The sequence below is a fragment of the Prionailurus viverrinus genome, chromosome A3 (assembly GCF_022837055.1).
Source record: "Prionailurus viverrinus isolate Anna chromosome A3, UM_Priviv_1.0, whole genome shotgun sequence".
Taxonomy (NCBI): Eukaryota; Metazoa; Chordata; class Mammalia; order Carnivora; family Felidae; genus Prionailurus; species Prionailurus viverrinus.
In genome coordinates, this window is record NC_062563.1 from 91,164,114 (window position 1) to 91,182,329 (window position 18,216).

General features: G+C 53.1%; 4 protein-coding genes across 8 annotated transcripts; 1 reads left to right on the forward strand and 3 right to left on the reverse strand.

Annotated features, from left to right (window-relative positions):
* The first annotated feature begins 367 nt into the window (after window positions 1-367).
* On the forward strand, window positions 368-2,930 carry WBP1 (WW domain binding protein 1). The gene is made up of 4 exons (XM_047853564.1): window positions 368-719; window positions 1,688-1,790; window positions 1,915-2,091; window positions 2,265-2,930. The coding sequence occupies exons 1-4, from the start codon at window positions 651-653 to the stop codon at window positions 2,717-2,719; spliced, it is 804 nt and encodes a 267-aa protein (XP_047709520.1). The 5' UTR covers window positions 368-650; the 3' UTR covers window positions 2,720-2,930.
* A 176-nt stretch (window positions 2,931-3,106) lies between these two features.
* On the reverse strand, window positions 3,107-7,238 carry MOGS (mannosyl-oligosaccharide glucosidase). Its single transcript, XM_047853534.1, has 4 exons — window positions 6,380-7,238; window positions 5,962-6,188; window positions 5,297-5,493; window positions 3,107-5,057 (listed from the first exon to the last, which is right to left on the reverse strand). Exons 1-4 carry the CDS (start codon window positions 6,720-6,722, stop codon window positions 3,314-3,316), a joined length of 2,511 nt encoding a protein of 836 aa, XP_047709490.1. The 5' UTR covers window positions 6,723-7,238; the 3' UTR covers window positions 3,107-3,313.
* A 1,200-nt stretch (window positions 7,239-8,438) lies between these two features.
* MRPL53 (mitochondrial ribosomal protein L53) lies at window positions 8,439-9,953 on the reverse strand. Its single transcript, XM_047853565.1, has 3 exons — window positions 9,842-9,953; window positions 9,627-9,739; window positions 8,439-9,519 (listed from the first exon to the last, which is right to left on the reverse strand). The coding sequence occupies exons 1-3, from the start codon at window positions 9,931-9,933 to the stop codon at window positions 9,386-9,388; spliced, it is 339 nt and encodes a 112-aa protein (XP_047709521.1). The 5' UTR covers window positions 9,934-9,953; the 3' UTR covers window positions 8,439-9,385.
* A 1,203-nt stretch (window positions 9,954-11,156) lies between these two features.
* On the reverse strand, window positions 11,157-18,103 carry CCDC142 (coiled-coil domain containing 142). Of its 5 annotated transcripts, none has more exons than XM_047853538.1 (9): window positions 17,032-18,103; window positions 16,648-16,734; window positions 16,421-16,570; window positions 16,156-16,286; window positions 15,970-16,083; window positions 12,284-12,398; window positions 11,896-12,073; window positions 11,573-11,772; window positions 11,160-11,416 (listed from the first exon to the last, which is right to left on the reverse strand). In XM_047853538.1, the coding sequence occupies exons 1-9, from the start codon at window positions 18,101-18,103 to the stop codon at window positions 11,160-11,162; spliced, it is 2,304 nt and encodes a 767-aa protein (XP_047709494.1). The 5 variants fall into 5 exon arrangements, with proteins under 5 accessions (XP_047709495.1, XP_047709494.1, XP_047709493.1 ...); XM_047853537.1 differs by having other exon boundaries at window positions 16,379-16,570; XM_047853539.1 differs by having other exon boundaries at window positions 11,157-11,416; window positions 11,573-11,765; window positions 15,970-16,286; window positions 16,379-16,570.
* Window positions 18,104-18,216: the final 113 nt, after the last annotated feature.

The window sequence follows — 18,216 nt, forward strand, 5'->3', positions numbered from 1 at the left end:
TACAGAATTGGGGGAATGGGGTATGGGCAGGTCAATTCCCCGCACACACGATGCCCTCACGGAAGCTTGCATCAAGCCCCGGGAAACGACCACTAGGCTTAAAGAAGACTGACCGATCTGCCCCCCAAACTTGGGCGGACTTTTGGGACCCCCCCTCCCCCGCCTCTTCATCGGAGTTACCTGGCTTGGTTGGGCCTTCGGCGTCATCCCGAAAATAGCGCTCAAGCCAATCAGCAGAAACTTTGCTTTTCTGGGCGGCCGTTCATTGGTTGATAACGCAGAGCCCGTTCTGTTGTCCATATTGGCTATTGTCGCTGTCAGTCAGGGCCGTGGGTCGAACCTTACCCCACTCTTTGTCTGTGTAAGCTCTTGTTGTCTGGGAGAGTGGCAGAGGCACTGCTGTAGATTGGTCACTGGGAGAAACCTCTGGTCCGTTGCTATTGGCCCGCCCGCCGGCGGGCGTTGCTGATTGGTAGGACCGAGCAATCTGGGTCCTAGTTGGCAGCGCTCTCCCCGGATGGAAGCTCCGGCCGCGGAGTGATGGTGGCGGCAGAGAAGATGGGCCGGGCAGGGACCATGGCAGAGGTGGCAGGGGCGGGGCGCCTGGCAATAGAGGAGGCTGTGGTCTACAGGGGGCTGTAGGTGGAGGCATGGCTCAGGCCAGCAGCGGGAACGGCAGCGAGGAAGCCTGGGGGGCACTTCGGGTGCCGCAACAGCAGGTATCCCAACTGTCCCAAAAGCCTATCACGACAGCCATTTATTTCTCTTTTCCCTTTCCTTGTCCCTTCCTTTTGCGGGGTTGGGGAGGAACTCACGTAGCCAAAGGTACTGTGAAGTTCCTAAACATGTCCCTTCTACTCTTTGTCTAAACTTTGTAACGTAGATGCAGTTGACTTTGCCTGCAGCTTCTTAGACCCCATCCCATGGCTGCAGTGGAAGCTTGCAGTGGCTCTCCAGTGACCAGAGGCATAGTGAGGCCCAGGGAAGCTCTCTCTGTCTTGCAACAGTTATTTGTGATGTTTTTCTGTGTGCCTGTTGTCACAACAGAGTCGGGCAGCGTCTTCTCTTGAGGGAGCAATTTGGAGAAGAGCTGGAACCCAGACTCACGCCCTGGATGCCATCGTTTATCATCCACAGCAGTCCCATCTGGTTGGGAGCATTGCTCTGGGTCTCATATGGCCCTTCCTATACCCTAAGAAGCCTGAGACCCAAGGGTGGAAAGACCCAGCTTGGGGGTGGGGAGGCAGGCCCCGGGAGGATAATGAAAGCATCTTAACATTGGAAATTACCTTAAGCCCCTTACCTATTGTCTGAGACTTTGAGATGGCTCAGACTGCCCTCTGGCTTCTGCCCAGACACTCTGTTAACAGAAAACACCCTGGGGAGCCAGCCTGAGTGTGAGAGGTCTCCTATATGCAGAACTGAAATCTGCCTCTTTGTATGTCCACACTGTGCATTTAGTTCTCTAGATAGATACTTGCTATTCCAAATGCCTTCACGGGCCTTCACGTCGACAGCCCTTCTGACATTTGAACACTCCTCTCTCCATCACTCTTCCCCTCCCCATAGGTCTCTGAGCTCAGCTTGGTTCACAGGGTGGGACTGTGTCCGTGCATGCAGCGGGGTGGGGGTGGACAGTGCCTGGGGCTGGAATCTCCCTTGGTTCTAAGTGCCTCCTTGCTCCCAGCTTCGAGAGCTGTGCCCAGGAGTGAACAACCAGCCCTACCTCTGTGAGAGTGGTCACTGCTGCGGGGAGACAGGCTGCTGCACCTACTACTATGAGCTCTGGTGTGAGTCTCCAAGGGGGCTATTCTCGGGTCCTTCTGCCCACCTGCCCTTGGGCCTCAAAATTCCAGTCTTCATGGACCTTTCTCTGTGTGGGAGGTATCTAAGACCCTCCCTCACCCCTTGCAGGGTTCTGGCTGCTCTGGACTGTCCTCATCCTCTTTAGCTGCTGTTGCGCCTTCCGTCATCGACGAGCTAAACTCCGGCTGCAGCAACAGCAGCGGCAGCGTGAGATCAACTTGTTGGCCTACCATGGGGCATGCCATGGGGCTGGCCCTGTCCCTTCCGGTTCACTGCTTGACCTTCGTGAGTGGCTTGAGGCTCTGGGCTCACTACCAGCGGCCCCTCCCAACCCAGAACCCTGAATCATCCCCACATTCCCTTTTCAGACATTTCAAAGCACACTTTACCTAATAGCAAAGATACTACTACTACCCCACTGCTGGTTGCCCCACCGACCATACCATTCTTTCCTGCAGGCCTTCTCAGCGCCTTCAAACCCCCTGCCTACGAGGATGTGGTTCACCGCCCTGGCACACCACCGCCTCCTTACACTGCAGCCTCAGGCTGCCCCTTGACTGCTTCCAGTGAACGTACCTGCTGCTCCTCTGCTTCTAGCTGCCCTACCCACTGCGAGGGAACAAATGTGGAAGGTGTTTCCTCCCACCAGAGTGCCCCCCCTCATCAAGAGGATGAGCCTGGGGCAGGGGTGAGCCCCGCCCCCACGCCCCCATCCTGCCGTTATCGCCGCCTGACTGGTGACTCAGGTATTGAGCTCTGCCCTTGTCCTGACTCCAGTGAGGGCGAGCCAATCAAGGAAGCTAGGGCTAGTGCCACTCCACCAGATTTGGAGGACCCTTGTGTGCTGCCCCTTGATCCTGTGCCCCAGGTCTCTCCTGTGGGGCTAGCTTCCAGTGAAGGGGACATCCCATAATCAGTTTGGGGAGGGTGGGTGGATTACTTGCCCACCAGAAACAGCCCTGGCCCCAACTCCTCTGAGTTCTCCTTGGCCTTTCCCTGCCTCCTCGAATCTGCCTGAAAGGGGTGGAATCCTGAGGAGAGTGGCTGTGTTTGGGGGACTGTGCTAGCTCTACCCCCTAAAACATACACAGAAGCCTTTGATCTCATTAAAGAGATGTGAACCAGCTGCTTGTGAATTTGGGTGGACTGGTGCTGAACTTCTGCATCGCACTTGACCTGACTGGATTTGAGGGGACAGGTAATAGCCACGTTTCCCAACCTCCTCTGAAGAAAAGCAGGCAGCTCTAAGGTCTGGACTGAGCTAAGACTTCTTGGTGAGGCAAAATTGGCAAAAGCAATGGAGTTTGGCATGGTTTTCCAATTTATTTAGAAAAATAGACTCTGAATTCACATTCACCCCGGGGCTTTGTGGGATGACAGTAAGGAGACACCTGAGATGAGCTGAGGAAAGTTTGAAGCGCTAGTATCTGAGGGCTGGGGGCAGAAGCTAGGGACTTGGTCCCTTTAGTCCAGAGTGGGGGCCTGGCTCCCCTCTCACCCTCCCCCTTCAGTAGTCTTCAGCCATGGCTAGTAGGACAAGGCTGGTCCAGCCTTGGAAAGGGCGGCAGCCCATACCCCTCCCATCCCGGTCACTATACTGCTCCCAAAGGAAACCTGTGGCCTGGTACTGCCGCCACACATTGCCTACCACATTGGCACGGAGCTCACTGTGGAGCTTGGCAGCCCGGGCCCGGTGGGGACCCTCCAGATGACCATAGTGGTAGAGAGCCCCTAAGGCTAGGTAGTTAACATTGAGCCACACAGCACCCCGCCAGTAGGGAGGATCATGCTCTGAATTGCGCTGGCCATAAAAGGGGCTGGAGGCTGCGAGGGAGCGCAAACCAAAGGGGCTCCAGAGATGGCGGCTGTCAGCTAGAACATCCAGCAGGGGCCCAAGGCGGGATGAGTTGGGGTCCAGCAGCCGCAGCAGCATGGGAAAAAGACTGACGTAGCCCAAGGCATCCACATACTGTAAGTGAGGGTGGGGCCGGCCCACTACCCGCACCAGCCCCTGGGGGGGCCGAGGCTTCAGCTGCACTGCTTTTGTGTGGTTTCCAAAGTCTGCAAAGACTCCTAGCTCTGGGGCCCAGTGCAGCTCATCCAGGCTCTCCTCTGCCTCCAGTGAGGCAGCCAGTGGGCCCAGCTCTGCAGCTGCCTCAGCCTCTCCCAGCTGTTCTGCCAGCCGCACCAGCACACGGGCACCCAGTGCCACCCAGCACCGCAGGTCAAGGTGCCGCTCACTGGCTGAGGGGTGTGAAGCTCGGGGATAGTCATCCAGCCCTGAAGGCAGTGTCTTAGGGTTCAACAGGGTTGGCAAAGCGGGGTCCCGGCCCCGCCAGCGGTAAGATAGTGGCACTGGCCCTGCCTGGCTCTTGTAGAGCCAGGAGAACCAGGCATGCAGACGGGGGAAGGCCCTGCGGAGGAAGGCAAAGTCAGCAGGGTCACCACCCTCTAGCATGTGGGCTACAGGCAAAAGCAGGGTTGGGGGGTTGGCATGGGCTGCCCGTTGCACCAGAAATTCTGGGGGCACCCGGGCTCGGGCCTCATCTCCCAGTACCTGCTCTCGTCCAATCCAGCCATCAGCATTGAGCAGCCCCAACCAGTGGCCTAGGGCTTCCCGGGTAAGGCGGGGATCCCACCGCTGTACCACCAGCTGGTGAAAGCCCTCATCCCAGAGGAAGCCTCGTGGGAAGAATGATCGGGAGGGCACTGCTGTGAAAAGAGGGACAGGTGGAAAGAGAGCTGGGTCCACCTTCTGCTCAGACCCCTCAACCCCCATGTCTGCCAACACCAGACCCTGTCCATAGAAGTAGCCAATTCCACCAAGGAGGCCACTGAGGGCAGCCTGACCCAAAACCTGCTCCTCAGAGCTCAGCCCCTTCTTCTTCAGCTGAAAGGTCTTCTCAAAGCGCTCTCTAAAGGCTTCAGCATGGCTCTCCAGGGCCTGGGTGAGCAGGCTGCCTGCCAACTGTGCCAGGGCTTGTCGTTCTCCTGCCCGGGCACTGCCCGATTCAAACACCAACTCCACAGAAAAGGGGACTTTCAGTGTCACCTGTTGTATCAAGAATTGCCCTTGTCCCTGTCCTTGCCCACTTGGGCCTCTGTCCTCCCACTTCAGAGATCCTGGCAAGCCGAGGTAGCGTTCAGGGGAAGCCCCTGGGGGCCGATGCTGAAACCAGCTTCTTAGGCGACTCTTCACCATCTCTGTGAGCAAGGGAAGTCCTGGGTTGGAGGACCAGAAGACATTGTAGCTTGAAGGGAAGAAGATAAATTGGAAATATTACTCAGGAGAAAATCGTGGGGATTATAAAGAGAAATAAGAGGTGATCAGGAGAGTCAAGATGGGAGGGTCTTGGCAATGCAGGGGACTTGGAGCCTGGTGAGAAGGGAACTAACTGGTGGAAAGAAGGTAGAGTGGGGGAGATAGATATCAGGCTAAGTCAGCATCCATACCATCCCTACCATCACCCCACACTCTCTTCCCCGTTACCTGCTATACTTGGGGGCAGTATCCCCTGGATGGGTTGGTGGCATAAGTGTAAAGCGGAAGTCACCAAGTTCACTGGAGTGTCCACTGATGAACTTCAACTGCCCTTTGGCCCCAACCTCTGGTACTAAGACTTCCTTGCCATCTGTCACCACATAGAAGAACAGGGACACCAAAGGCAGGGCAGAGGTATCCGAGGCCTGTGTGACCAAGGAGGACAGAAAAACATAGCATTAGATTAGTAGTCTCTCCTGAAAATCCAGCCTTACTCAAAGGGACGCCATGCAGGAGCAACATGGTAAACATATATCTGCAGTGTTGAGGGTCAATGAGCGTTAAGTACCTAGTGAGATGAGGTATAGAGATTTGCACAGGGTTCTCTGGGAAACAGTGTTTTTGTGTTGCGTACTATGCTAAGAACTCTACACATCATTTTCTTTTATTCCTACAATCCTATGAGTAAAGTGCTATTTGTATCTCCATTTTGCAGACACAGAAACCACAGATTATGGATAGTAAATAGAGATGGTCTATACAGGCAAGTGTTTAAGGCAGGCAGCCAGATTCAGAGCCCCTGCTGTTAACCTTCACAACATACTGAGTTTGCTGGCAGCAAAGAAAGGGTGGAGGGAGTCTGGGCTGGGGGAAGGGTGTCCTGAGGCCCTGACCTGAGGCTCTACAGTCACTCTCCAGCTCCAGTCCCCTCCGTGCTGACCCCCAGGCCTCTTGACGAACTCAGTCGTGAGTCTTAGGGCCCCATCCTGGATGTGTTGCCGCCCGAAGGAGAGACCGTCGTGGAACTCCCAGCCATAGGGACCCACGCCGTCCCCCTGCTCACACGTGTGCCTGAGCTTAGGGGTCCCTGCGGTGGCGCCTTGCTGCGCCCACATCAGTCCTGGGGGTAGAATGGCCACGTAAGTCAAAGAGAGAGCAGGGGACCTGTCCCTCTGGGTCTCCGAGAACTTCACGATCATTCATCCTCATAACTCTTCTGAACCATCCCTCCCCACTGTTGTTCTGGCGTGAAGCTGGGGCGCCCAGATTAAGAGTCCGCCTGCCTGCCCTCCCGCCCCGAGACCCAGTTACCGGTGAGGAGCGGCTTCGGACTGCGAGTCTTCATGCCGAAGTAGACGTGAGGGCGGTAGGTGCCCCAGAAGAGGTCCGGGGCCACGGCGGGGCTGGAAGAGTCGGGAGGCAGTGCCGAGGGCGCGGAGTGCAGTGTGACCGCCCGCCGCACACGGTGCCACGCCAGCAGCCAGAATCCTGACAGGCCCAGGGCCAGAGACAGGACCACAACGCCCAGAGCCGCTCTCCCGACAGTGCCACGGGCCGCGCCGCCCCGTCGTGCGGGGCCGCCCCGAACCACCCTTTCAGCTATCCGCGCTCCTTCTGCCGGGGTTCCACGGCGCCGCCGCTCGCCCCGAGCCATCCTGGCACGGACGTCGGCGTCGCAGTGCTCGGAGAGGCGGCAATGGAGCCCAGGTCCTGCCTTGCTTCCCCGGCTTCCGCGCTGCGCCCGGAGACCACAGACCTGTCACCCGCGCCTGCCGGTCCGCGCCTCTCGCTCCGTTTCCGTCTCCCACCGGAAGTCCCGCCCCGCCACGTCAGATTAAGTCTCAAAGTCCGGAACCGCCGTCACCCGCGTGGTTTAGGGCTAGCTGTACCCTGGGTTAACGTTTCTTTGGCGTCCTTGCGGATTTCACAGGCTAGTAGATACAAGTAATCTCACGTTGGCTTTTTTTGTTTTGTTTTTCAAATGACTATATATTAACAACCTGAGACGCCATCCCGAGTGGTTGACATTTAACCGCCCCCTAACCCGCCCCAGGCAGGTGGCTGAAAACTGTGGCCTAGAAAATTCAAGTAACTTGGCCCCGGCCACAGAGCCAGGAAGTGGCTAGCGTAGAGCCGAAGTGTATCTAAAACAGACCGGATCGTTTTGCCCACGCTCATGCCTTCTTTCCAACTTAAGTGGAGTGTGCTGGAGTGGACCCAAAAGGAAGCGGGAAATCTTTTTTTTTTGTTAATGTTTGTTTACTTTTGAGAGAGAGAGAGAGAGCATGAGAGACAAAGGGACAGACAGAGGGAGACACAGAATCAGAAGCAGGTGCCAGGCTCTGAGCTGTCAGCACAGAGCTGGATGTGGGTCTTGAACTCCGGAACTGTGAGATCATGACCAGAGCCGAAGTGGGACACTTATCCAACTGAGGCATCCAGGGGCCCTGTTCCAGCAGTCTTCAAGCGACCTGTAACTTTAGAGAAATCAGATATCCACTCAGTCCAGGATTCCTTATCTAGATGAATCCTAATAGGACCAGAATGGTGGTGCATGCACTTCGAGAATGCATTTCCCCCGCTTTTCTACAAACCACGAAGTGAAGCAGCTTAGGAGAAGGATAGCTTATATTCAGGTCAGGAAAGGCTGTAGGAAGGAGGCAACATTTGTACCTTAGCATAAAAGGTGTTTTCATAGGGGCACCTGGGTAGCTCAGTCAGTTAAACTCCTGACATCTGCTCAGGTCATGATCTCAGGGTTCCTGGGTTTGAGCCCTGCATCATGCTCTGTGCTGACAGCTCAACGCTTGGAGCCTGCTTCCGATTCTATGTCTCTGTCTCTCTCTGACCCTCCCCTGCTCACACTCTGTCTCTCTCTCAAACACTAAAAAAACTTTTTAAAAGGTATTTTCATAAAGTACAAGTCCCTATCATCCTTTAAAACACCCTACTCGACATCATTATGCTACTCTAGCTACTATCACACCTCCCATCCAAACTCATTATATAAAGCTAGTACTTTATGCTACATATATCCGCTTTCAATTTTGCTATAATATGGTATCTGGCCCTACCCTCCACTGGTAGACTTTTTGCTCTTTCAACAATCACCTTCTAACCAAACCTAATGGTCACTCATGTCTTTCTCTTCCTTGCTACCATTGCATCTAATTCACATGTCTACTGTAGCACTTATTACATTCCTGGGTTTCATTATTCATCTTTGTATCCCAGTACTAATCACAGTTACAGTACTAATTGCACACGGTAGATGGTAAATATTTGTAAACTCGGCAAATGTTAATTGCACACTATGTATCAGGCACTATGCAAAGTGCTGGGGACACAGAAAAAACAGCCCAACCTCAAGTTCACAGTGCCAGCATTCAATCTATGTTTACAACAATAGAAAAAAAGGAGATTGGGTGGGAGAATACAATGATACAGGAAAGTGAATGGGAATGGAGAAAACATTTCAGAAGCTTTTGTTTAAAAAAGAATATTTTGAATTTACTAACTGGATATGCAGGGAAAGAGAGAGGGCAGAAGCAGAGATAATGCTGCGGTTTCCAGCCCAGGTGGCTGAGAAGATGAAGCAGATGAAGGAATGGAGAAGTCAGGGGGAGAGGAAAGTATATGTATGTGTAAGATTATCAATTCTATTTTGGACACAGAGTTTGGTGGGGTTTGGAGGAAATCGGTAGTAGGTAACCTGACCATAGCACAGTCGTTGAGATTAGAGCCAAACAGAAATGTAGGATTTAACCCCAGAGTTCAAGTTATGACAGGATGAAATGCTCAGACATACAGAAGAAAATGAAGGATGAGAGTACAATTTTATGGTTAAAAGAAAAAAAACCCATGAGGAAGAGAACTTCCACAAGGGAGTTTGTGGCATTAAAATTAAAATTTTAATTTTAAATTAAATTAAATTTAATTAAAATTAAAAATTTAATTTTAAAAGTGGCAGATGCTACTGAGATGGAACTATGAGGACCGAGAAAAACAGCACTGGATTTGGCTAATAAGAGCAAGAGGTACCTTGAGTGAGTGGTGGGAAAAGCCATATTCAAAAGGGTAAAGCAGGGAGTGATGGTAAGAAAATGAAATAAATTCAAGTTTGTGCAGATCCCTCTCCAATCATGTCTCGTTTCTGAAACGTTGGTTGGATCAGTAGTCACAGGGCTCGCTCTTTTTTTCTTTTTGGCGCTCCATGGCCCTCCAGATGGTGATTCGAGTGACGAAGTCTCTCAAACTTTTAGGTAAGTGTCCTAACAATCCCAAGCTAAAATCTGCTTGTTGATCTCTTCTGCACTGTCAGCGCCCGGTACCAGCGCCTGGCTTGTCCCCGCTCCCCGCCGCAGCCCTAGTCTGGATGTGGGAGGCGAAGGCTGTGAGCATTTCCTGGGCGGTGAGGTGTGTACCGCGCATAATCAGGCGATGCCCGTCTCCTGGGGAAGAAACAAACGAGTCAGGCACGGCGAGGGCGGCGAGCCCCGGACTGAGGACGCGCGGGCTGCCTGGCGCCCCTTCCGTCCGCCTCCCCACCCCAGCCCACCGAACAGCACGTCCACGCAGGGCTCGGAGCCGTCGTGCCTCACGTCCACAATCACCGAGCAGTTGAGATTGGTGGAACGGACCTTCTCGCTGCTCACCGCCTGGAGGAAGGTCCTACGGTGGGAAAACAGCTTGAGCGTCCGGCCGAGAGGGCTAGACCCCCTAGACCCCCAGCGGGAGGAAGGCGCGCCCCTTCCCGTCCCCACTTCCTAGTACCTTGTCGACTCCACATTCTTCTCGAAGGGGCAGAATTGAACCCGAACCTGCTTCACAGACCGGAGCCCGAGCCGAGCCAAGGACGCCGCCATGGTGACCTCCGCACCGGAAGGCCTCGTGCGGGCGGAAGTGCCCGTTACCGCCGCTCTCCCCTCCCTGCCCCCGGCTTCTTCAGGGTGGGGTCTCTGATTCTCCAGTAGCCGAGCTAGCGTTCCGGGTGCTTGGGGCCCTGGGCTCCCCACTCCAAGAGGAGGAAGGCCAGCGGGGAGGTGGTTTCGATACAGGGTATGGAGGGCCCCAAAGTAAGCGGTCAGTAAATACCTATCATTTATAGTCCTCTTGTACCACGGCGAAAACAATAAATAATGCAAAAGCCTTGCACTTGGCTACGATAACTAGTCCGTCTTCTGCAGTCTTTCCCTTTCCGTATGTTGCTGTGCCAGATCTAGGTTAACACCATGTCAAGCGCTGGTCCCTTCGGTGAGGACATTGCCATGGCAGGGATTATACAGCTACCAGGGAGGTAAAGCCTCCTCAAGTAACTGAAGATCAAACACATTGAACTCTGAGTAAACAAAGTTTAAACGTGAAGGACCTTTAGCCTAATATTCAGTGACTTAAAATAGAAGGGGCCCCTGGGTGGGTCAGCACGTCTAACTTTGGCTCGGGTCATGATCTCATAGTTCGTGAGTTTGAGCCCCACGTCAGGCCCCGTGCTGACAGCTCGGAGCCTGGAGCCTGCTTCCGATTCTGTGTCTCCCTCTCTTTCTGCCCCACCCCTGCTTGCTCTCTGTTTCTCAAAACTGAATAAACATTAAAAAAAAATTTTTTTTTGAATAGTAACAAGACAGGGAGTATAGGGTAATACAATCCTTGGGAGTGATCCAAATGTAGAAATGCCTATTCCACCTCTGTGGTTCCTGATGAATTGTGTGTTCAGCCTGGCTCCTGGGACTTAAGAGGAAGTGGCATCTAGGCTTTCTGCTTTCTATCACTTTTTCTCTTTCCCTTTCCCCAGGGACCCAACTCCATAGCCCTGAGATGTCTTCACTGTTGGGGAACTAGGCCTGAGCCTCCCAAGGATGCTGACCTCCAGGTTCCAGGCTGTAGTGGTTTGGCCCTTTACTCTGGACTCCAGGCACTGGAGTGATCTTGGATTCTTAGCTTCTAAGTCCAGGTTCTTTGTAGCTTGTGGTTCTCAGGTATCCTTTCTTTCAGGCTCCCAATGTAGGCTTCTTTAACATGCACTTCTAAATGGCTGAGCTTTTCCAGCCAGAGATGGGGAGCTCTGAATTTTTGCCTCGGCATCCCAGGTTCCTTAGGATTCGGGACTGGTCCCCAGGCATGAAAGAAAAGGCAAGTGCCAACGGGGGCGCTGGTGCTGCCTCAGGGCAAGCCAGGCCTGCTGATTTCCCACCAGGTAAGCCTCTGGGCTAGGTCCCCCTCCCCAGAGTGTGCTTAGCAGCTGAGCTGTCTGGGCTGGGGGTGCTCCAGGCCGAAGAGGGGGCTCCAAGTTCTCCAAGCTGTTGAGGCTGCTGCTGGGCAATTCCATGGTCTGGACCTCATTGCATATACCTAGTAAGGCAGGAATGGAAGACAGGCAGTGGGCAGGAGGAGGGGTACCACCACTCTTGACAACTATATGAGGTTAGTGATGTGGATGGGGGATGGAGCACATAAAGTAGCAAGGACAGGTCAAGGAGAGCCTGGAGTTGGAGAACAGTGACTCACAGCAACAGGGAGGCCTCCTGTGGACTTCAGGCTTGGGCAGGGGCTGCTGGAATAGACACAGCAGGGCACCATCCAGCCTCTGGAAGATGTTGAGTGTGAGCAGAGACTGGCGAAGTTCTGGCGACAGGCCCCACTGCTCCTCCTCCAGCAACTCCCGGACCACTCCAAAGTCTTGTCTGAGCTGCAGCGCCCCCTGCAGGCTGAAGGCCAAGGTACAATGTGGCCACCTGCCTCTACTGCCTCTCTAACTGCTCCGCCCCACCTACCCCCTTGCTTTTTCCAGTTCCATCCAGCCCTCTGCCACTGCCTCCTTTTCTCCCCACCTGAACCGGATCCCGTGCCTGAGGATGTGGTCAAGCCAGGCACCCAGGATGGCTGTCAGTGCTTGGCCAAGGGCAGGGGCCTGGGCTTGGGGCGGCAATCCCTGCAATCCTTGCAGCACAGGCTCCAGTACAGTGCGAACCACCAACCCAGCATACTCACTGGGAATGCTGGGCAGTTCTGGAATGAGAGAAGAGAAAGGACAGCATATGAGGCTATGGAGATCTGGTGAGCTCCTAAGGGAACATTTAGGGGAAGATGGTTAGGATTTGTGGGGACATGGAAGGCAAGGATAAGGATGGAGACAGAGAAGTGGAGCCAGGATCTGGAGGAGTCAGGACACTGTTACCCCTGGGAACCCTGGAAGGGGATGCTGGGAAGAGGAGTTACCAGGAGAGAGATGATGCCGCCAGTACCGGCCCCGTGGCATGTAGAGTTCAAAGCCCTGTGTGGCTTGTTTATGACATTCTTGAAAAAAGAGACTTAGTGACTCTTCAGGCAGGAGCTGTGTAAATATGGAGAAAGTAAAAGGGGCTTCTCTGTTGGAGAACTGCCAAATTATGATGCTTTTTTGAATCTCAGGTTTTTAACCTGGCTTTCATAAAGCCCTAGAACAGAATTGTATTCATAATTCTATGGGCTTGGGCAATTCTGAGGAAAGATGTCCTAGCTTTATTGGGTTTTCCTAAAGGCCTGGACCCAGAAAAGATGATAGACAATTGTCATAGGATTACCCTGCTCTTCTCAGGTTGGTTCAGAGTCTGGAAGTCCTCCAGGTTAATTTTACTCTATAGGAACATTAATAGGAAAAAAGGGGGAGATACCCTCACCACTACCAATGTTTAAAAGCAAATGCTAGAGAGAGGGGTCTGCGGATCTACAGACAGGCAGAGGCTGAAGAAAGAAAGGGGGAATTGTATGATCTTCCACCATCTATGAAAGGAAGGCAGGAACTATATGCAGACCAGGAGCAAGCACTGTAACTTTCTGAGATTCAGGACCTTTTGGAATGTCCTTAAACTGAATATTTTTTACACCCTACTTCCATTACTTTTGTAACCCATAAAGCAAAAAAGGCCCATGGGCTGGTTTGGTTTCTGTGCTTTGATAGGTTATGTTTTTGTAATGGGAGAGGGCAGAAAAAAAAAGAAAAAGAAAAAAAGGGAGGGGGGTTCTTGGGGCACCTGGGCAGCTCAGTCAGTTAAGCGTCCGACTCTTGGTTTCAGCTCAGGGCATGATCTCACCGTTCTTGAGTTTGAGCCCTGAGTCAGGCTCCGTGCTGACAGCATGGGATTTTCTCTTGGGATTTTCTCTCTCCCTCTCTCTGCCCCTGCTCTGCTTGCTCTCTCTCTCTCTCAAAGAAAATAAACTAAAAAAAAAAAAAAAAAAAAAAAAAAGAGAGAGGTCCCTACAGCCCGTTGGAGAGGAACCCCAAGAAATGGGGTATGTGGTGACAGCTCTGTAAAGAAAAGGTAACTGGATGCTTGTAAGCCTGAAGAGAGGAAGGGACCTGGGGGCTGGATTGGGGGAAGTGGAGCCCATGTGGCTTCTGGTACATATCCTGACAATAGCCTATCCTAAATCCAATTTTTTTAATGTTTATTTATTTTTGAGAGAGAGAGAGAGACAGAGTGCGAGTGGGGAAGGGGCAGACAGAGAGGGAGACACAGAATCCGAAGCAGGGAGACACAGAATCTGATGTTTAACTGACTAAGCCGCCCAGGCGCCCCCCTAAATCCAAATTCTTGCTCTCTTCTCCTGAAAACCAAAACCCCTTACTCCTTATTTATACCAAGGAAACTACCCTATTGTCAACTGCCATTTGTTAGGAATCTCTCTGTACCCAACACTCCGAGGAAACACAAGGTCACTCTATGAAATAGTCTTTCTGTCTGGGACATTACAGTCTGGGTGGGGAGAAAACTCACAATGTCTGATTCTTCTTTTCCATCCCAGTGCCATATGCAGTGGAATGCCCAGAGCAGACACCCAACAGTGCAATCACCAGGCACACGAACAAGGCATGCAGAGTCCTTTGCACAATGGTTAGTTAACACAGTAAGCACACTGTCCCTGTTCTCACCACCACCAAGAGCTGGACCCTTTTTTTTATGTCTCCTCATCTCCCAACCTGACCAGTATAGCTGGATCAGACTCTATCACCGTCTCCACTGTTCCCCTCCTGCTCTTCCCATGGCTCTCCATCATTCATGAGACAAAGCCCAAATTTTGTGGGCTGGTGTCCAATGCCCTCCACAATTTGATGCCAACCTGCTTTCTCTTCCACAGTCCCCCATCCATCTCTGGACAAGTGTGTATATGCCTGAATGCATGCATACACGCACATGCACACACATGCACACACAAAGGGAGCTTGTGCTTTGGTCAGGCCACCTCCCCACTACTTCCCCAAGGAACTATGTACTGCCCACCTCCACCTCCAGTAACCCCTGCTGCTCCTCTGAGGCTGTCTAGCCACCAGCTCGAGACAGAGACCCTGTATGGAGCTTCTGTAATTACATGTAATTACATGCTAGTTCCCATGGCTATCACTGTCCCAACTTCCTCATGAGGAGCCTGCTCTGGGGTATGTTGAGTTGAAGGAGGCAGCAATAAATTGAGGTGGAACAGGCAGATGTAGATGGTAGAGTAGGGCTAAACCGTTGAGGCAGGGGGGAGTGAAGCACAGCACCAAGGCACTGTGGGCAAACAGGAAGGCAGAGAGAGGGGCAGTTAAGCATCTGATTTCAGCTCAAGTCATGATCTCAGAGCTCATGAGTTCCAGCCCCATACTGGGCTTTGTGCTGACAGCTCAGAGCGTGGAGCTTGCTTCAGATTCTGTGTCTCCCTCTCTCTCTCTGCTCCTCCCCTGCTCATGCTCTGTCGCACTTTCTCTCCCAAGAGTAAATAAACATTTAAAAAATAAATAAATAAAAGGAATGCAGAGAGAAGAGGAGCAGAGGGACAAAGCCTGAACTCTGTAGCCACGCCCCTATTCAGGGCAGAATAATTCAGAGCAGAGGAGAAACTTGGGCAGGGAGAGAAAACAAAAAGACGGAGAAACATCCTCCATAGTAGGAACAGATACTGTGCAAAATGGGGAAAAATTAAAAAGAAGTATAATAATTTTATTCATAAGTTTAGAAGAAAATAAACTACTAGAAGACAAACAAGAGTAGATGAAGGTCACCACTGTGGAACAGGAATCAGAGGTGGGGTGGGGGTAGTTAAAGTGCTATTGTTTTTTCATTAAAGCCCTTCTAAAATAATATTCTATTTCACCTTTTTAAATTTTTACTTCTTTTAATTTTGAGAGAGAGAGAGCGTGCACACGCAAGGTGGGGAGAGGAGCAAAGGGAGAGAGAGAATCTCAAGCAGGCTCCACGCTCTTGAGATCATGACCTGATCCGAAGTCAAGAGTCAGATGCTCCAACCAACTTAGCCACCGAGAGGCACCAGTATTCTGTTTCACTTTTTAAACTATGGACATGTATTACTTTAATAAAAAAATATAAGTTATATATTTAGAAAAGAGAAACATCATATCAAAGCTAGTAAACAGAAGGGTAGGTTCAATCATTTATCTGGCTTTTTCTCTATCAAATGTACTTCAGAGTAACCAAATAATTAATGAAGGCAAATTTCACTTTATAGGAATAATTCAACCAATAAATGAAGAAGAAATGATAGACTTGGGATATCACCACTTTGCACCCTTTAATGAAATAATGGATCTAGGCAGTAATCATTAGTGGCTGTTATGAGAGCCTGACATGCAGATGAAACAGAATTGACCAGGAGTTGATAGCTGTTAAAGCCTCAGTGGTAGGAATATGGGGGTCCATTATACGCTTCTCTCTATTTTTGTATATGTTTGAAGTTTTCCATAGTAACAAGGTAAAGAAAGAGAGAACAAAAAATGAACAGAGTAAGAAAAGATAAATTCAGCAGAGACTCTAGAGATTCCAAGTCCCTGGGATGTCCCACCACCATCACCACCACCATCATCCTAACCCCAAAGCTGGGCATAGAACAGACTCTTAAACTGCCACTGCCAGCGCCCCTGCTCTTCTCACCTGGATCTGTGCAGTTAGCTTCTGGATCTCCAGGCCCAGCTGCTGCTCCACCTCCAGGGACAAACTTTCTTCTGAGGCCAGTCTAGACAGAGCTGCCGCCTCATGCAATAGAGGCTTTGGCAGAAATGGGAAGTGAGATTTCAGCCCAGCCCAGGCTCCTCTCCTGCCCACTCCCCAGCTACTCACAGGTAAGTCCTTCTGGATCAGAAGCAGGAAAGAATCTGGGGCCCATGCTGCCAGATGCTGCTGAGTTCTACCCAAAAACCAGAGCAAGGTGGTCTGCAGGGTACAGAGCCCTAAAGCAAGGGGTGCAGGATCTGGGAAGAGGAGGATGAAACATCTGAGGGGTCATAGAACCCCTCTGGGAGGAGGCAGGCTTCAGAACAGAGTGAAAGAATAAAGAGGATACCTTCAACTGTTCTGTTCCTCCATCCCCAGTACTTTGTCTCACCTGGAGGCTGACAGAGGGGCAGCCCTGACCTGGGTTGTTGAAGGGCATCCAAGAGAGGAGGGAAAAGCTGTTGCAGAAGTTCAGTGGTATGAGAGGATGAGGGACGGCTGCTCTGATCTTCACCAGCAGATCCCAAGGCCTGGCAGAAGCCTGAGGATGAGGGGTATGGTCTGATAAGGAAGGGGCAATCTGGGGCTATGTCACTCCCAATGCCCCTTCCTTCTCACCTTGGTCCCAATTCCAGATAAGGGACTGATGAAATAGGTTGCGACACAAAGAAGCCAGCTCCTTCTCACACTCCTGAGGCAGGGATGCTAGTGGGAGAAATGACTTGGAGCCTGAAAAGAAGGCTTCCCTTTTCCAGAACCACTGCCCACTCAGTGATGGGGGAAGAGGGGAGGCTTCCACCAAGCCTCAAGACTTGAGTGGAAGATGAGACTTTGCCTTGAAAGCCCAGATACTATTGCCTGACTGGTGGGGAGGAGGGGTGGGGTGGGGGTGTTCATTCTAAAGGGACTGCTTTTGGAGTCTGGTGGGCAGGGGAGTGAGGAGGCTAGGGAGAAGAAAGAGACCCCAGTCTTCCTAAATGCCCACCCAGGCCCATCACTCACCCTGACCCAGTGCCTGACTTAGTTGTTGTGCGGCTGCCCTGTGGTCCCTCCAGGGTCCTAGACTTAGGTCCAGACTCTGAGCACAAGCTGCCCATAGCAGGGTCCAGTACTGGCTCCACAGGGCTCCAGCCCCTCCAAGCCCCAGTCCACTGCTGGCTGAATCACTCACACCCCCCAGCAGCCCCAGCAGCCCGGGCAGCAGCTCCCGCTCCTCCTGGCACCGACTTCGGAGGTGGTCCCGCAAGCCTGACCCCCTGAGCGCCTCATCTAGCTGACCAGCCACCTGGCAACCCCGCTCCCCCGTCAGGAGGTGGAGCACACGGAGGGGTGGGAAAGGGCGCGCTGCCCCCGGAATTTGGCTCAAGGCTTTTCCCATCAGCTGGTGGTAGGCGGGAAGTGCCAAGAGCACGTCAGCAAGTTGGGACGACAAGCCCGGGCTGGCAGGCTCCCGACCCAGAGCCCGAAGCTGCATCTCGATGGCAGCATCCAGGCGCTGAGCGGCCAGTCCAACGGGACGCGCCAGGAGTAGCGGCTCCGGAGTCTCCCGTGGGCCGCTTCGCGGGACAGCCCCACGGGAAGGCAGCAGCAGGTCGCGGCACAGCTGAGGCAAGGGGCCGGGGCCAAGGGCCGTCGCGCTGGGACTCAGGATCCTCAGGAGGCGCACGGCCGTCTGTAGGTGGCAGGCGCAGTCCCGGGCTTGAAGGAGCTGCTCCCGCTCACGATGCAGCCGCAGCAACACGGCCCGGAGACGCTGCAGCGCGGGAGGAATGGGGCGGCCGGCTGCCGGCTCCTGCCACCAGTCTGCAGCGCCCGCCTCGCGGTGCTCTCCTGCGTCTGCTGGCGCCGGCGCAGCCCACCACGGCTGCGCTCCCCGAGCTCCGCCGGGCCGTGGGTTCAGGCAGGGAATGCTCCCGGCAACCGGCAGCCGCGGCCAGCCACGAAAGTCCCCGCCGAGAGCGCCCGCCTGCCTTCTCTCCCACTGCTCTTCCACAGCGCCTTCTGGTTGTGACCAAAACGGCGGCACGGTGGCGAGCGGAGGCAGAAAGCCACCGGAGCGAGACCCCTGGGCCATGGGACGCCGAGTCCGGAACGAACCTAACGAGTCCCACTTCCCCGCACAGCCCAACGCCCGCTGCCGCCGGGACTCCGCCCTGTCCCAGGAGCCGTCATTTCTCGCCCGGGAGC

Bases quoted from the DNA above. Each gene is read 5' to 3' on its own strand.
- WBP1 (XM_047853564.1), top strand. From the start codon at position 651: ATGGCTCAGGCCAGCAGCGGGAACGGCAGCGAGGAAGCCTGGGGGGCA. The intron at 720-1,687 runs GTATCCCAACTG...CCTTGCTCCCAG, and splicing joins TTCGGGTGCCGCAACAGCAG to CTTCGAGAGCTGTGCCCAGG. The intron at 1,791-1,914 runs GTGAGTCTCCAA...CACCCCTTGCAG, and splicing joins CTACTACTATGAGCTCTGGT to GGTTCTGGCTGCTCTGGACT.
- CCDC142 (XM_047853535.1), bottom strand. From the start codon at position 18,103: ATGGCCCAGGGGTCTCGCTCCGGTGGCTTTCTGCCTCCGCTCGCCACC. The intron at 16,735-17,031 runs GTGAGTGATGGG...TTCTCCCACTAG, and splicing joins AAGTCAGGCACTGGGTCAGG to CATCCCTGCCTCAGGAGTGT. The intron at 16,287-16,378 runs GTATCCTCTTTA...TCCTCTTCCCAG, and splicing joins GAGGAACAGAACAGTTGAAG to ATCCTGCACCCCTTGCTTTA.
- MRPL53 (XM_047853565.1), bottom strand. From the start codon at position 9,933: ATGGCGGCGTCCTTGGCTCGGCTCGGGCTCCGGTCTGTGAAGCAGGTT. The intron at 9,740-9,841 runs GTACTAGGAAGT...TTCCCACCGTAG, and splicing joins AAGAATGTGGAGTCGACAAG to GACCTTCCTCCAGGCGGTGA. The intron at 9,520-9,626 runs GTGGGCTGGGGT...TTTCTTCCCCAG, and splicing joins CTGCGTGGACGTGCTGTTCG to GAGACGGGCATCGCCTGATT.
- MOGS (XM_047853534.1), bottom strand. From the start codon at position 6,722: ATGGCTCGGGGCGAGCGGCGGCGCCGTGGAACCCCGGCAGAAGGAGCG. The intron at 6,189-6,379 runs GTAACTGGGTCT...TTCTACCCCCAG, and splicing joins TCCGAAGCCGCTCCTCACCG to GACTGATGTGGGCGCAGCAA. The intron at 5,494-5,961 runs GTCAGGGCCTCA...TTGGTCACACAG, and splicing joins GAGTGACTGTAGAGCCTCAG to GCCTCGGATACCTCTGCCCT.